The sequence below is a fragment of the Rhopilema esculentum genome, chromosome 8 (assembly GCF_057945365.1).
Source record: "Rhopilema esculentum isolate cy_ngs chromosome 8, ASM5794536v1, whole genome shotgun sequence".
Taxonomy (NCBI): domain Eukaryota; kingdom Metazoa; phylum Cnidaria; class Scyphozoa; order Rhizostomeae; family Rhizostomatidae; genus Rhopilema; species Rhopilema esculentum.
The window spans coordinates 10,518,942-10,535,179 of record NC_142822.1 but is presented as its reverse complement, the minus strand read 5'-3'; the positions used below and the strand labels follow the sequence as shown (position 1 = coordinate 10,535,179).

Genomic DNA, 16,238 nt, shown 5'->3' with positions numbered 1-16,238 from the left:
TTTATGAGGCCTTGAAAAATATCCCGATGTTGCTATTGGTCCACAAAGATAATACAGGAATCTAGGACGGGCCATTATCTATTTTCCTAAATTTCCGTAAAAATCGTCCATCTCCGTAAAGTAGATACTTTATGATAATTTCCTGAACTACATATAAAAAGGTATCCGTAAAAGATATAGCTGATTTCGCACATTTACCCACATTTTATGCTCTTCTTTCAAATTACATGGTAAAGATTAAATAATTTTAATAGTGCTTTAAAGTTGTCATCATCAATTTGCAATTCTACAAAGCGCATATTCATTCTATCGGGTAATAACGTTCTGGGTTCTTTGCTAGCGTGGAGAGACTGGCGTGCTTAGGCCCTAATGCGTTACTAATAGAACAACGTATTTCAATCAGATTCAGATTCAAGAAAAGACTGATTTATTCTTACAAAACACACTGAATATAACCACAGAATAGATATTAATCTGTGATATAACTACAGGCGTCAACCAACAGCGATTAATCATGATAACGGAAACTACACTCATTTTTTTATAAGAAACTGGCTATAAGAAACGAGTACTGGACAGTCAGAAAAAAACTAAGAAACTACAGTACTCAAAGCAAAAGAAATAAGAAACTATGAAATCGTGATAAAACTAAGAACAACGAAATTTTGTAAAATCCAAGAACATTATTGCCCTGCCGGCCTAGAACTAAAACAAGAGGGATAAAAATATACTTGCCACATCTAAATATAGCATCAGAACGGAAGCGAATCTCTTGACGTGATAAAAAAGGTCATGAACATTTCATAACATCATTTATGAGATCATAATTAAGACCCCGTTCACACTGCTCCGTATTCGTTTGTGCCTTGCGTTCACACTGCTCCACCTTGAAAACGAAGACTTTTGAAAACGCATTTTGAAGACGGAGACTTTTGAAAACGGAGGCTTGTGAAAACGCAAAAACGCAGTGTGAACACCGAAAACGGATATTTTTGAAAACGCTAACAACAACAGCAACACAGCAAGATACTTAGACCGCGCCAATTGGAACAACTCTTCTTAACATGGCTGATTCACTCGAAGTTAGCATACTACTCGGAAGAATATTAGTGGCAGTGAGCTGTTTGAAAAGTGGCAAGTGCTGTAAACCAGTTCGTGGCGTTTTCCTTTTTTATCCAGAGCGGAGCAATGTGAACGCTTAATCGTTTTCATACCGTTTTCAAATGTATCCAGAGCAGTGTGAACAGGTAAAACGGATAAAAATTAATACGAAGCAATGTGAACATAGCCTAAGAAACTCTTAAGAAACAATGAGCATTCGCATTTTCAGAACGTTAAGAAACTGGAGTACTCAACATCGACCTTTGTTTCTTATAAAAAAATGAGTGTACACATTGGCGTAAGACAATATATACATGACAACAAGATACATGGCATATTATATATATAACAAAATTAGGAGACATGAAATATTTACTTGAAAATGAAAATCACTTACCGGAAGAAACGTCATGAATCTTCCCGCCAAGAAGTACCCTGTGACTGTCGAGCGATTTGATCGAAAAAGAGACTGCAAAATAAAATGGCGCTATATCAATGGATGATTTAGGCTTCATTCACACAGAAGTGGGGGAAGGGGGGGGGAGGACGGAACGGGGAAAAGTGACATTGACCAAGAAAATAACCTAAGAGATAACCAGTAAGACGGCTTCTTCTATTTCTAATTGACAACTTGTCGAGGATGAAAAAGTGTGTCATTGCTGGTATAGACATTCCGGGTCGGACAAAATAAGTATGATAAACATCATTAAGAAATTTCCAAATCCAGTCCAACAAGACCTAGTTGAATTGAATCGCTACTTCAATCACAGAATAGGAATTATGCAGAAGGGGAACTCCTGCCCATCAGGTGAAGCCTGAAAATTCAAGCGCATGCGTTAACGTATACGTGGCCTAGAATGTATCTTTCGCGGAAATTTAAAAAAAGGAAAGTGGACAAATTTATTGAGACGAAATAACCCATTAAAGTAACTAATTCAATTCGCCGTTTTCCTTATTCGCTTGGAGCGCAATGCATTATGGTACTTGTGTCGTAATTTGTATACTATCTGATTAATGAATGATAATTTGCCATGGTTAAGTTCGTCTGATGGAATCGAGGTCAAAGGGGAATAGGAAGCAATGAACGAGAGTTACCCTTCTGCCTATTTCTAGCAAGAGTGCAGCTGCAGACCCTATCGAAAAATTTACTGGGCTCTGCCCGCAGGGGAATGGGGTCTGCATGCAGGCTACCTATTTCTTAATCTGTGGTTCAGTGGTTACCTCATCGTAATTGTGCAGGAAGAGGTCGAGTCTTATTCAGAGTCAAGAAAACATTACTGTTGCACGGCCACTGACCGGAGGTCGGAGGAAGGTCCACAAAAAGCAATAGAAGCTCCTATGACACACCAAAGCCACGTCCACTTTCTATTGTTTTGTTAGGTAGATTTGCCTTCTGGGATTTTTTTGCCTGGAAGAAGTTTAACAACTTTTCTGGAATCTGGTCTATCATATTGAGATCTGCCTTGTGCAGAATAGAACACGAATATTTATTGTCACAAGTTAGGTCTCATTTTTCTCATACTTTGGTCCAGATTAAATCAGCATCTGCGAATTCTTTGAGATAGGGGTGTAAGTCTTCCCTTTTACTGTTTAAGACTGACACGTTGTCTGCCAGATGATATGACGATTCCTAAAATATCATTGGCCCTTGCTCAGTAAATGTCATATGATGAAAATGCATTACATGTCCTATTGGAGATTTCAGAGGCTCGGTTTTCAAGAGCCAAGGGCGGTTTGTCAGTTGTAAGAAAAAAGAGAATTATTAATGTGATGCAGGTCGGGACAAAGAGGTCTCTGCGGATAGGCCATGATCATGCTCAAATCTCTTTCCTCCTCTGAGGCCTGAGCGTATTGCCTTTCACATGGACGAAACATAAATTAATTATCAGCGTTATGAAACTGTCATACTCAATTTAGACCTCTCTTTCTTATAAAATGACGAAAATCAAAGCAAGATAAACAAAGTGAGATTAATAAGCCAAACAAAGTCAGTAATAGCAAGATAGAATTTAATGTAGTCAGTATACAAGGGGGCACTATTTCGAGTTGGGGCTGTTATGTAATGTGGTCAGTTGAGGGGCCACTTGTTGGAGAGGGTGCTTATTCGATTCGAGGGTGGGGCGCTTAATCGAGGTGTTACGGTGATTGAGTTTTTCAAAACTCGTCTTAATGTTTTGCAATGGCAAGCACCAAGACCAGCTTTTCTGTGGTTCCTATTAGTAAACTTCCAAACAAGGTTTTGAAAAGCTCAAGAAATACCCTATTAATACCTAATCTGCAATGATATGAAAAACTAAATATATGCTTATAGGGAAAAATTGCCTTATCTGACATCCATGATCTGTCTTAAACTCATTTTGGAGCGTAAATCTTCCAAACTAGATAACAAGCTAGAGCCTCTTAAAAAGAAATCTTTCATTTCTTATTGAATGCTTCAAAGAAACCTATCTACTTTATCCAGACCTATCAAGCCCTCTAAATCCTCTGAGAAACTAAATCCCTGCATATAATCTTACTTGTTACAGTAGCAAGGCCACATATAAGAAATTCATTAATTCAGACGATGCTGAGCAGTTTCCCATAAAAGGAATAAATTGTGAAAAAGGCTGTTTCTTAGAAAAATGATTTTTAAAGAAGATTAAGAAAATATCAGGACTAGCCTGAAAAGTAATGGCACTTGTACATTATGACAGAAAATAATGAGATTTTACAATGCGATTTTTTCAAACAGATGAATATTACTCTACAGAAATACAGAATATTTTTAGGCTGCTACGCAGAAAAACAGGAACGCTACAATGCCTGCCAAAAGTACTTGGAACACCCAGCAATTTACGCTGCATTTGGTATCTTTCATTCTTTTCATGAAAAAAAATTGCTACTTGCTGTTGATGATTTGGAGAAATATCATAAAAGAAGCGCAAAAGAAAGTGCTTCCTAAAATGCTAACCCGTTTGATTGTAAACCAACTTTGTTCTGTAGGGGAGAGGGGGATGATTGATTTTGACCTTGGAAATTGATGCCAGTGTTCCAAGACTTTTGGCAGGCATTGTACCTCCGAAAGCAGAAGACAGTGACTATTCCATGACCAATACGCAATGTCACTAGCTAAATACAGATGGGAAATATGAAATGTATGTGCTAATGTGCTAAAAAAAATTTTATATTCGAAATAAAAAGATACCTAACAAATCAAACTTATAAAAAGTTACCCTCTTATTTTTTGTATATTTGATATAAAAAGTTACCTAACAAATTAAAAGTTTTTCGGAATCTGACTGCGATTTTCTCACTTACGAAATCTCACGACCGCCATTTTCGGTTTTGTGTATTTTCCATTTTCGTATGCGGCAAGTGTCGGTCGATACTCGAACCCAGTCCCCTAAGACTCGCTAATCGAGCCCAGGCTCTTAAAACGTTCTAAATCTAAATAAACGTCCATTAAATGTCCAAATAACTAAACGTCCAACTAAATATGCTTAATAACCGTAAAAAAATATAAAAAGTTACCCGGCAAATAACCTAAAACTATATCGAACGAAAACTAATATAACTATACTACATTAAAAGGTAGCCAGAAAGAGCAATATATCAGGACTAACTCCTAGCACTAGACATATACGTAGATTACAATATTAAAAACGTTTTTATAAATAAACAAACTCAAAATTAACAGAGAGGAGATTTAAAGATTTTTGCTCCTGCATTATTCCAGTGTTGCCGTAAGGACTTTTGCATTTAGATCAAATGGTAGCTGTTCATGGCCATAAGGGATGACTTTTATCATCTCTTTATTTGAAAGATTCAACAAACCATGAGGCAACAATTTCTCATGCACACTGCTGAGAAGATCACGTCTATTGTACATGATAAATATGGCAGAGCAGAAAACAGTGCTCCGTGTCCTCAACGCCATCATTTGTTGGGCATGTTGAGTCCAGCCTCTCATTCATGTCCGTCTTTAACTTTTCGTCGCCATACAAAATGATCTCGAGTAAAGATTCATTTGAAAGAGAAAGAAAACCAGGAGGTATCAGTATTGTGTTGACAATATTGAGAAGATCAGATTTTGGACCGTTATAAGACTGACAGAACAGCAGGAATGTTCCCCGTCCTCTATCCCATCATTTGCGGGACACAATGGATTGACTCATTTGCGGCACACAACAAAGTTATGCCTACATTTATGGAAATTGAGCTCACCGATTTCTACTCATAACTGGAGACTTGACTCGAAAATGGAATCAGTCTCTGCGAATCAGTCATCCAAAAACGGAATTAAAAACTTTAAACTGAGAACATTCAAGGAAAGACACCCATATTGGTCGCGAGCCGTGTAAAATAGAGCAGAGCGCACTCTTCTCTTCTCTATTATACACAGCTCGCGACCAAGATCTTTTGTAAACACCGTCAATAGTTGACTTGTTCTGTTTTTGGTGGGACAATAAGAAAGCAGTTTTGAACCTCTCGTAATTTGATCACATGCAATTTTTCGCTTGAACAAAATACCTCATCGTCATTGGATAAACGCAATATCTCGCTCTCTTCTTCAGGCTCAACAAATTTCTTACCTTTCGGTACATAACTTTGAAAAGTTAGCATGTGGGCTTTCACTGCACCTTGTTTTGCTGCACCATATTTCTTTCTCGATTTGCGTTGAGACTTACCTGTTTGACTCAACTCGTTTTTTAATAAAAAATTGTATATAGGTAACAGATCCCTGAGGTGATCCCCCAACCTTAAGAAACTGCTCGAAAATCCGTCTTTTAAAGATTAGGTAGAAATGATTAAATATCGTCGATTAGATACCATATTTAACTGACAGAGATTGACATGTTTCTGTTTTCCGTGCTATTTTCAAATTTTTCGGTACCAGAGGCTCACATAACAGATTATTAGGGAAAAAAATTTCCTTGTGAAATACCAGCTTCGTCTATTTCAGGTACTTTTTGCGTTCCTAGAAAATAAACTTTTAGTATTTGTTTTCTCTTTAGCAAATGTAACCCCGTGCTTAGATTCTCCTTAAAAAACAAGAGATTAAAAAACTCGTACGTCATGACACAATAGCTGGTTTTCACATTAAGAAGCAAACAATCTTTTGTTGGCTTTGAAAAAAGCAAACATTTAGTAAACTAAAGCTTTTCGTCTGACACTCTTCAGAGTTTAAAACGTCAGAACATAGATCGAAAACTCTACGCTAAGAAATATATATACCCAGTTGTGGATCGAAAAAGGCCAATCAGAAACACGAGCACATGACTGTAAAGGTTGACCAATCAGTGCCGCTTGCCTATTAGAATGTTACCAGTGGAGTCCTAAGGTGAAAACGAACTCCTTTTGTCTACACAGTAGCGGTTTTTTCGTGCTTATGTAGATAGATTCTAAAACTGCTAGGTGGAACGACGATCGGGCTTTACCAATAATCCGAAACATGTCGTCATTATAGTTTTTTTGCACAATCTGGGTTTTCTAGCAAATGCTGCCCGATAGCAGAATCGCAGGTTTTAGTAGTAATTTTGGATTTGCAAGACCAAGGTGGCTGTTCTCTTTGGGGATGTGTTTTGTTTCTAATATTAGATGGAACGTGTTGTTTTATCCTATCCTCCAATCTTTGGGTGGTGCGTCCTACGTAGCCAGAATCACACTGGCACGTAAATTCATAAACAAAAGAACTTTTTTTGTGGCAGGAACGCAGTCCTTTTGAATGGACGGAAGGGCCTTTTTTGTACTGTAAACAACACGTGGGTTTACCGCGAAGAAACAATTTGTTATGGCCTGTTTTATTTGGCTTTCAAAACGTAGGGAGCTGTTACCAATCCAAGGTAGTTTTAGATAGACCGGGCACTTTTGAGGACCAAATTTTACGTCAGCAGAGAAATTTCCTATCTTCTCCTTAATGTAAACTGAAATAACATCCTCTGGATAGCCGTTCTCCAGAAAAATCTTAGTTAGTTTTTCAAGTTCCGAGTCGAGTTCAGACTTGGAACAAATCATCAGTGCCCTATGTGTAAGCGCTTTGATGAGGCTGATTTTTCTTTGTTTTGGGCAAAACGAACTCTATCGAGTGTATAACCCCGAAAATGTGGGTTTACGGTATACACTGGTGAGAAATCCAGTGTCAGATTTTTCAAACAAAACATCCAGAAATGGCAAGGAGTTATTTTCTTCCTTTTCAAATGTACAATGTAGGGCTGTGTGAAGACCATTAAGGCGTTTAAGGAAAATATCACACTCAGCCTCTGTTTTGTAAATAGTATATGTGTCGTCCACATACCGAAAATAGACACCTGGCTTTTGGTCGTAGTCGAACAAACGTTCTTCATAAAAGCCAACAAAGACATTGGCCAGCCCAGCCCAGGTCCCAGAGGGCTACCCATAGCGACACCATCCTTTTGTTGGTACACTTCATTGTTAAAGCTGAATTCAACTGAACGTGTTGCAGTTTCCATCATTTCAATGAATACTTCCTCTGGGAGTGGTGGGCTATTAAGCTCGCTCCGGTACAAAGCGTCGGCACATATTTTGATGGTCTCATTCAAAGGGACATTAGTGAAAAGACTGCTAATGTCGAAAGAACACATGAAAGATGTTTCGTTTTCGCTGTTCAAGCGTTTTCGATGATGAAAACCGCTACTGTGTAGACAAAAGGAGTTCGTTTTCACCTTAGGACTCCATTGGTAACATTCTAATAGGCAAGCGGCACTGATTGGTCAACCTTTACAGTCATGTGCTCGTGTTTCTGATTGGCCTATTTCGATCCACAACTGGGTATATATATTTCTTAGCGTAGAGTTCTCGATCTATGTTCTGACGTTTTAAACTCTGAAGAGTGTCAGAGGAAAAGCTTTAGTTTACTAAATGTTTGCTTTTTTCAAAGCCATTTACATTAAGCCTGGTTTCCATATAGCCGTAAGGTGCCGTAAGGTGCCGGTACCACTTGCCTGTACCGTCGGTAACGGTATGCCTCAGCCATTTCAATATATATGGAAACCACTTTTCAAATTGCCTGTACCATCGGCAACGGCAGCCTCAGCCACCTCAATTTATATGGAAACGTTTTTTCTAAGTGCCGCCGGCAGTCTCAGCCATGGTAATTGAGGTGCCGGAACGACCTTGAAAAGTTGAATTATTTCAACTTTTTCCGATCCTTACGGCATGGCACCGGCAGCCGCTACCATGAAATTTCATGTGGAAACGCATACCTTGCCGGTAACTATGCCGGTATCTAAGTAGAACCTCGGCAAGCTATTGTTCTCATGTTCTCTTTTGTTAATGGTAACCAATCAAGATAGGCTTATGTCAGCCTCAGTTTCGAGTTAAAAAATTTTTTTCGAAAAGTATTTTGCGAAGTTACCACTTTTGCTCTAGAAGAGAGATTAAAAGCACTACAGCAAAATATCTAGTGTATTTTGATAGGTAAGAAATGGCAAGCCAAAAGGAAGGGGATAATCTGGAAAGTATTTATATTGATAATGAAGCATTAATGAGTTGTGTTCGCAAATACCCCGCTCAATAAGAATTTTTTATTCACAGCGGCAGCCATTTTCGAAAAATAATTTGCCGAATTGAAAAAGCGCGCGCAACTTTACATAGTTACCGGCATAGTTACCGGCAAGGTATGCGTTTCCACATGAAATTTCATGGTAGCGGCTGCCGGTGCCATGCCGTAAGGATCGGAAAAAGTTGAAATAATTCAACTTTTCAAGGTCGTTCCGGCACATGGCTGTGACTGCCGGCGGCACTTAGAAAAAACGTTTCCATATAAATTGAAATGGCTGAGGCTGCCGTTGCCGATGGTACAGGCAAGTGGTACCGGCACCTTACGGCACCTTACGGCTATATGGAAACCAGGCTTTAAGAAGCGTTTCGGCGCAACCAAAAGAGATTTACACTTGGGTCATTTCTTTATCGAAATATTGTTCTAATTCATCTTAAAATATGCCGTAACCACAGATCATTTTTCTAGATAAGTGCATGTAACCTCTGAACAGAGGATTAACATAATTTTCAGGTCACAAAACGTTGCGTGACTGTCTTTTGAGCTTACCTAAAAGCGGTTAGGATCAACTAAAGATAAATCATCGCCAGTCTTAAATGACATTAGAGAACATCTCTTAAATTTTGTGGGGTAATTGTGACAGTCACAGCCTCCCCACCCCCTTTGAGCACAATAACAAATGACAGAGATCGTTGCTGTATGAAACTAGCTTTGACCCTTATGTTTTTTGCCGTAATTTTGTGCGCTTCTTTAAATTGAACTTACGCCTTGTAAATCTTTGGAAGAGCCGTACAACAAACTAACCAAATTTACTTTTAACTCTCGCACACAAGACGATAAAATTCACAAGATACAGTGTTATACCGTCTCAAACAGGAGAAGATGCAGGCACCGCGGAGCAGGGCTTTTTGCTTTTGAAAAAAATGCCATATATTAAGTAATAAACTACTTAAGTCTAAGATTAATTTCTAATTGGAAACAGTTTCAACTCACAATTTTTTCATTAAAAGAATATTGTTTTTAAGAATGATTGTGCTCAGAATATAGATTTTTAATAATATCATAAAAATATTGAAACGGATCGATCCTAAAATGTTTGTTTGAAACGGATCGACCTTAGTTTGTTTGCGTTCAACCCCTCCACGAAACTTTCTAATACAATAAATCAGAAAGTGATCACTGAGGCAAGTTTTATCACACCTCTCTCCAAAATATTTCTAGACTCTGAAGTGGCCATGTGATCAATTAAGGAAGAAGAATGTAGAGTGATTCTTGTTGTCTCTTCAATCAGTTGTTTAAGACCAAAGAAGTCATAGATTTCTTGCAAATGGGAGCTGTGATTTGCATCGCTAGGTCTAGGAAGGCTGAAATCGCAGTTCGCAACACCTACTAGGATAATCTCTTTGTTTTCTCCTTTCTCCGGAGTTTAAAGCTAACTGTGTTCCTGATGTACAATGCAACCCCACCCCCATGTCTATCCCTATCACATCTCTTCAGGTCAAATTCGTTGATATCGACGAGTTGAACTTTAACCTTGTCGTCAATTATAGTTTCATTTATTATAAAGATATCAATTTTCTCATTTTTTGCAAGCTGTCGAACCTCATCGATTTTAGAGAGTAGACCATTGACATTTAGTGAAGCCATTTTAGAACCTTTTTTACGACCAGATGGACGAATATCTTTGTTAACAGAACACTTACGCAACTCATTTACATCTGTATCATTATCTGTAAGAATCGAAACATAACTGCAGGGCCGCCGGAGCCAGGGGGCCACGAGGGCACAGGCTGTTTGCGAAAAGTATAAACAAGTGCCCCTTTTCGAAAAGTATATTGCGTGTATTTTTTCACTGCCAGATATTCTGCCTTTAGAAACTAAGTAAAATAACATAACTCTGGACGTTGTCGGAGGACCATTCACTGAAATTTCCTTAAATTTTTACTTGGTCTTGATGCAAGAAGCGCAAGCTCCTGTGATGAGCAATATCAACTGCGAAGGAGACTGCCAGTTTCGCGGGAACATTTCCTTAGTATGTCTTCAGGAACAAAATCATCAGTGAAAGGTCCTATCAAGTCCCCGTTAGGCACAGTCAGTTGGTCCAATGTCTATCGTGTGTGTTCTCGAAAGCATGAGCAGGAAATTTTGTTAAAATCAAATTTAGTGAACTCTGCTTTTCACTGAGCATGTTAGAGCCATTATTTTTCTTAAACTTGTGTTTAGGCAAGTTATAAAGCAGAGTTAATTAAATTTGATTTTAAAAACAATCCCTTATGGTTCTTGACATATTTATTAACAAAATCAGACATCTGTTAAACTATAGCTGCGACATATTGCTCGCTTCACAACATTGTGTTCAGTTCAATGTTTTTTTTATGAAGAAATGAAAAAGTTGTGTCCAAGCAATGAGTACATGCTAACAAAGACGTAAATTTCTTATCTATGATTAGAACAATATACAAGACTAGACGTACTGCAAAATTTGTTGTACTTCAATATGCCATTGATTTACCTAAAAAATTATCTGCAACATCATATCAGTAAATTCCTGCCCTCTTTGTGCTTCCCCTGAATGCAACCCTATTTTCAAGATTCCATGTCCCAGAATTCTAGCTTTTTTCAAATTTTCGGAACTCACATGTTTGACCAACTGACTGACCAACTGACTGAGGGATCAATTTTAAGGAGAGTTTAAAACGTGTTTCGTTCATAAGACTGATGAGATAAACCTAATCAATGTTACAAATTGAATTTGCTATGGCAGTGAAGAATGTGCCCGCACCTTCAGCCGATTGTGTGAAGATGACCTTAACCATAAAATTTGTAGCTTTTAAAAATTATTCCATGGATGCGAACAAATTTGTGTTTAAGTGGGGATGGGAGGGTGCGAATACCAAGGCGGGCTAAATTTTTTAAATATATAAGTAAGCAAATTAAAATCATTATTCGAAAATTAAAATCATTGTTTAGAAAGAGATAGGGACTGGAACTCGCTTTGAAGTACATAGAGACTAAGAATTCAAAAATTCCATTCAGCTCATATTTTGGGTTGGATTTCTTGGTATGTTGCAATAAATCTGAACATTTGTTGTGTAATGCGCCTGCCACAAGTATGAAAGAAGAATGTGTGCCTGCTTCTTACCCGGGACCAAATCAACTTACAATGCAAATTATTAAGAAAATAAGTACAGCGTATTTTAATAGAAGTATAAATCATACATGGAAAAGAGATTTACAATCTCAAAAAACTTTGAAGGCAATGAGATGGGAAGCTATACAATTAATTATGATTAAGAGTGCGTGGTCTCTAAATGGAGTACATAGCCATTCACTATATCCAACGTGTGTCATTATTTTTATCAATTACTAAATTACTGTGATATCCGTATCATTTTTGGCACTTACTAATGTTTCGGGAAACAAATATTCGTGCCCTTTTTTATTCATTTTGCCCCCCCCCCCCTGTTCAAAACAGCGTCCGGCGGCCCTGAACTGCGATTTCGACCTTCCTTGTTAAAACTAATGTTTGGCTCATTGCTCAGGATAACGATCTTAATTTTTCAATAATGTTCGATAAAGGACGTATCTTTTGACATGTTTGCTTTAAAACGTTCTTTTCAATGATATTATTGGTATTGAGATTAGATGAAAAATTTTTTATTGACCGGGAACAATGGAATGGTCGATCACGTGACCCCCTAGCCCCCTAATTTTAGGGCCCCTGACGGATTTTGAGTCTAACACCGACCAGGTACGCATAACAAAAGAAAAAAATCCGGTTACCCTGTTTGCTAGATTGTTCAGAAAATTTCCCTGTCTAATAGCGATTTTTGATTTGACATTTTTGTGCGCATTTTGGCCTGAATTGGTCATCCGTCTGGCCTTCTTTTGTAAATTCTGTCAAACTTGATCGCAGGTATGCCAATCAAAGATATGATGATTTCAGGTATCATGTTTTCAGAAATTTCTGCCTTGTTCGGGAGACGAAACCTTCAGTCCTTTGATTGGAAACAATACCTTGCCGGCTCATTGCACATGAGCATTTCGGCAACAGTATTCAATAACAGTAACAGTATTCGCACAGCTGCTCTATCTGACCAAAAAACCACGAACTTCCAACCAGGGCTTCAAGTAATAATGTGCCTGAAGAATCCGGTCAGGATAATCCGATTAATATCGTGTCATGCACGTCGAGGAGTTTTTTTGACTGCATTAACGAATCCCGTGTCGCCTAACGTCAGGGAACGCTATCCTAAGAGCATGACATCTAGCAAAACATGATACCTATCCGGATTCATCATGTCCGCCGAACAACTATTTAAAGGCTGAAATACACTGAGCATTAAAATGGATCCGATTAAATGGATCGCTGGAAAATGGACAATGTAAACGCAAATTGGTTGTCAAAATAGCTGTTTCGACAAAGTGAAACTTCCTTTAAAAATTTGACTTGTTCAACTTTCGCCCTGCACACTTATTCTTTTTTATGATAACTTTGTAAATGGCTTCATGTTTAGCATGCCAACTGACGAAGATTTTAGTATCTCAAAAATGTTTCTTATTAGTTTGAACTCGGAACGCTAAAAACCTGATTTTTGAGTGTTCGAAGATTTTTGGACCTAAATACCTGGAATGCACCCTACCAACAAAAAACACAACAAAAAAACAGCTTCATGTTATTTGCATTGATGTGTATTGATGTGTACTCTGAACAAAGGTCATCCTTTCTTTCTTTCATACCCCAACGCATGAATCCTCCCTCCCAAATTTTTTCTTAAAGTCAATAATGTCTTTCTGAGAATCGTGGAATTGTCTATTCTTAGCGGTATAGTAATTTGTTAAATTTTAGTCTGAGAGATGCATTTTTAGCCATTCTAGAAGGCTTGATTTCAAAAATTTCTTTCGCGTCAGACCCAACCATGGTGGCTCCTCCCATGTCACTAAACCTTATTCTTAGAGCGCAGCACATTCCTCATCGGAGTCCATGATGAAATGAGGGGACGCTTTAAATAACAGATTCAATTTAGTGGATGAGTGTAAATGGATACGTTTTTTCAGTTAAATCGAACTCATTTATGGGCATAGTGTATTTCAGCCTTAAGGCTACTGGCTTTGGACTTTCTTCCCCTTTCCAATTTTAAGGAAATAAAATTTTAAGAAGCAGGTTATAAGAAACAGTAGGCTAAATTTTTCGAAAGTTAAGGAACAGCCCAACCCAAATTGAAAAAGCTAAGAAAATTTTAAAATTTGCAGTTTTAATTTTCCGAGTTGACACTCAAAACAGTCTTGACATTGAACATCACTGTACATTGCAACACTAAACTTTACATGCAGTATGCATTCATTATCAGTAACTTCCACACTCAAGAAGTTTCCATTAAAAAACTTTTTGACTCTGACTTGACATTGATAAAGTTCAATGAGCTTAACTGTTTACAGATCTCAACAGTTAAACAATAAATTCAGCTTCAAAATGCGATTTGCAAAAGTGCACCCGGTTATCAAAACTTTGTTTAGGAGATACGATTACTTTCATGATTTCCCACCTTAAACCTTTGCTCTAGTTGAAAATTACCTTTAGTTAATCAAAGCTTCCGAAGCATAAATATCACAACATAAGTTAAATGTGGGAAATTCCAATTCACGTGGAAAGGGTCGCTTTCAAGGTCAACTAGGCACGTTGCATGTTCGAATTCCCACTTCAAAACTCACTAACTCTCATTCGCTGCTTTGCCTCGACATTCCGAAAATGTTAGCTTACTCTAATTGAACTTGTCTTGCAACGATTAATATGGCCTGACGATTACGATTAATATGGATTAATATGCTTTTATTACGAGGACCCTCAGGCACGGATAAAGCGACGAACCGAGAGTAAACTTTTAGCACTTTGATCATTAAAATAAAGCTCAACTTACATAAACTCCAACTGCAAGCACACCAACGAAATAGGCTGTAATGACCACAAAATCAAGTGGAGACAACTTTCCTTCTCCGGACGACATTTTGATACATGTGGTTAATCAAATGAGTTATGCAACAGATGCGCTCTTGTGGGCGTCCGGTGATATATGTATTTCGGTCCCCCTTGGCAAAAGTATCCAAAGGGACAGAAACGCATTTGTTGGGGAGGCGTTTACGGCCATTGTTCTATCCATTTATCTAAGCCAATGAGAATGTGCAATTCAACTCTTTTTATTACACCATTTTGTCTAAACTTCATTCGTCTTTTGATTCAATAAATCCCATAAGCGCCACCAAAGTGCTTCAATAGAATGGTCTGGAGAAAACGCAGAGATCAAAAACCGCCGCTTTGCATGTTGAGCGCCCCGTAACGTGTATTCGGCGCTTGCCGTGCACAAAACACAATTCTCGTGCTCTCCATTTTTTCTTGGGGTAGTTTAAAAAGACCTACTCCTTTCGTTCTGCTGTTAACACCTCATTTATTGAGCGTACAGTTATCTCCTGGCATTGAGGAAAATCAACAAGACCATATTCATACGATAAAAAAGTATTTCGAGTGCCGGGCCAGAAAAACCTATAGATTTTCTTCTGGGGTCACTCAGTTTTGAACTTTCGCATACCTTGTGTTAAAAATGCTGCTCAAAATGAAATCCAGGCCTCATACCAACTGGGCCCGCGCCACTGGGGGGCCCGGGGTGGCCATGGCCCCCCACCTTTTTGCGATGCAAGTAGTTTTTGAAACTGCAATAAAAGGGGTAAGAAGCCTTGTCCCCCTACATTTTTAGCCTTGCCCCCCTCCCCCCCACTTTAAAATTCGTGGGGATAAAAGCCTCAAACTGTAACACAGTATATAAAACTAAAAAATAGTTTACACAAAAAGTGTACAACTTTACGTTTCTTGCACCAGTTTGACTTAGAAGATCGCTGTTCGCCCCAACTGTACAATTTTTGATTTGGAACGTTAATCTTTGTGGGCTTGAAGGGCTTGAGTTCAGACGCAAGGTCTGTGAAACGCATTTTAAGGAGAGGGCAAAATGCGATGATTGTGGATGTAGTTAGTTAAGAAAAAATGTAGATTATACTAATCCAAGGATTGTCAGAAACAACATCTAGAATAGATTTTAACGGGAGAAAATCCAAGGCAATATTCTCATTATAAGGTTTTTATAACCAAGTTTCATAGTTTCATCTTTTCTAATGTTGGCATGAAAAAGGAAGGATCTTTGAAAAGAAACATTTTTCAAGCAAATCATTCGGCGGGGCCGGATAGAACCTTGTTGCGTGCAGGAGGTTAAGAATGGCTGCGATAAAATGTTAAAATTGCTTTATATTCTCGAAAAACTACTGGGTACAGCCACGTCATGCTTGCAATTCTGAGGCTAAATTTTCTTTTGGTGTTTTTAGCCAAAGCCCGAGTACTTGATGGGGATTCATTGCAATCACGTTGTGTGGGGGTGTACAGACGCGATTTCAAATCGGGAGTTTTTCAATGAATTTCCGTAAAATATTGAAATTCGGTCCATCCGCAAAAGTCAATACCTATACAATTTGGTGTAATGAGCGTGCTTTGAACAGGTGACAACATTTCTGACTTCGCAGCTTTAAAAATTCGATATAAGGTTGGTATATGGTATGTGTAAAGATTTATATGCGGCATGTTGCGGCGCAAACGTTT

General features: G+C 38.2%; 1 protein-coding gene across 1 annotated transcript in view; it reads right to left on the bottom strand.

The window, feature by feature from the left end:
• Positions 1–14,843, bottom strand: part of LOC135694573 (sodium/glucose cotransporter 4) — a 57,024-nt gene extending 42,181 nt beyond the window's left edge. The window contains exons 1-2 of the mRNA XM_065213377.2: positions 14,518–14,843; positions 1,499–1,570 (exon numbers count right to left, since the gene is read on the bottom strand). Of these exons, the coding sequence (XP_065069449.2) occupies positions 1,499–1,570; positions 14,518–14,604 (159 nt within the window). The 5' untranslated portion in view covers positions 14,605–14,843. The remainder of the gene's footprint in view (positions 1–1,498; positions 1,571–14,517) is intronic.
• Positions 14,844–16,238: the final 1,395 nt, after the last annotated feature.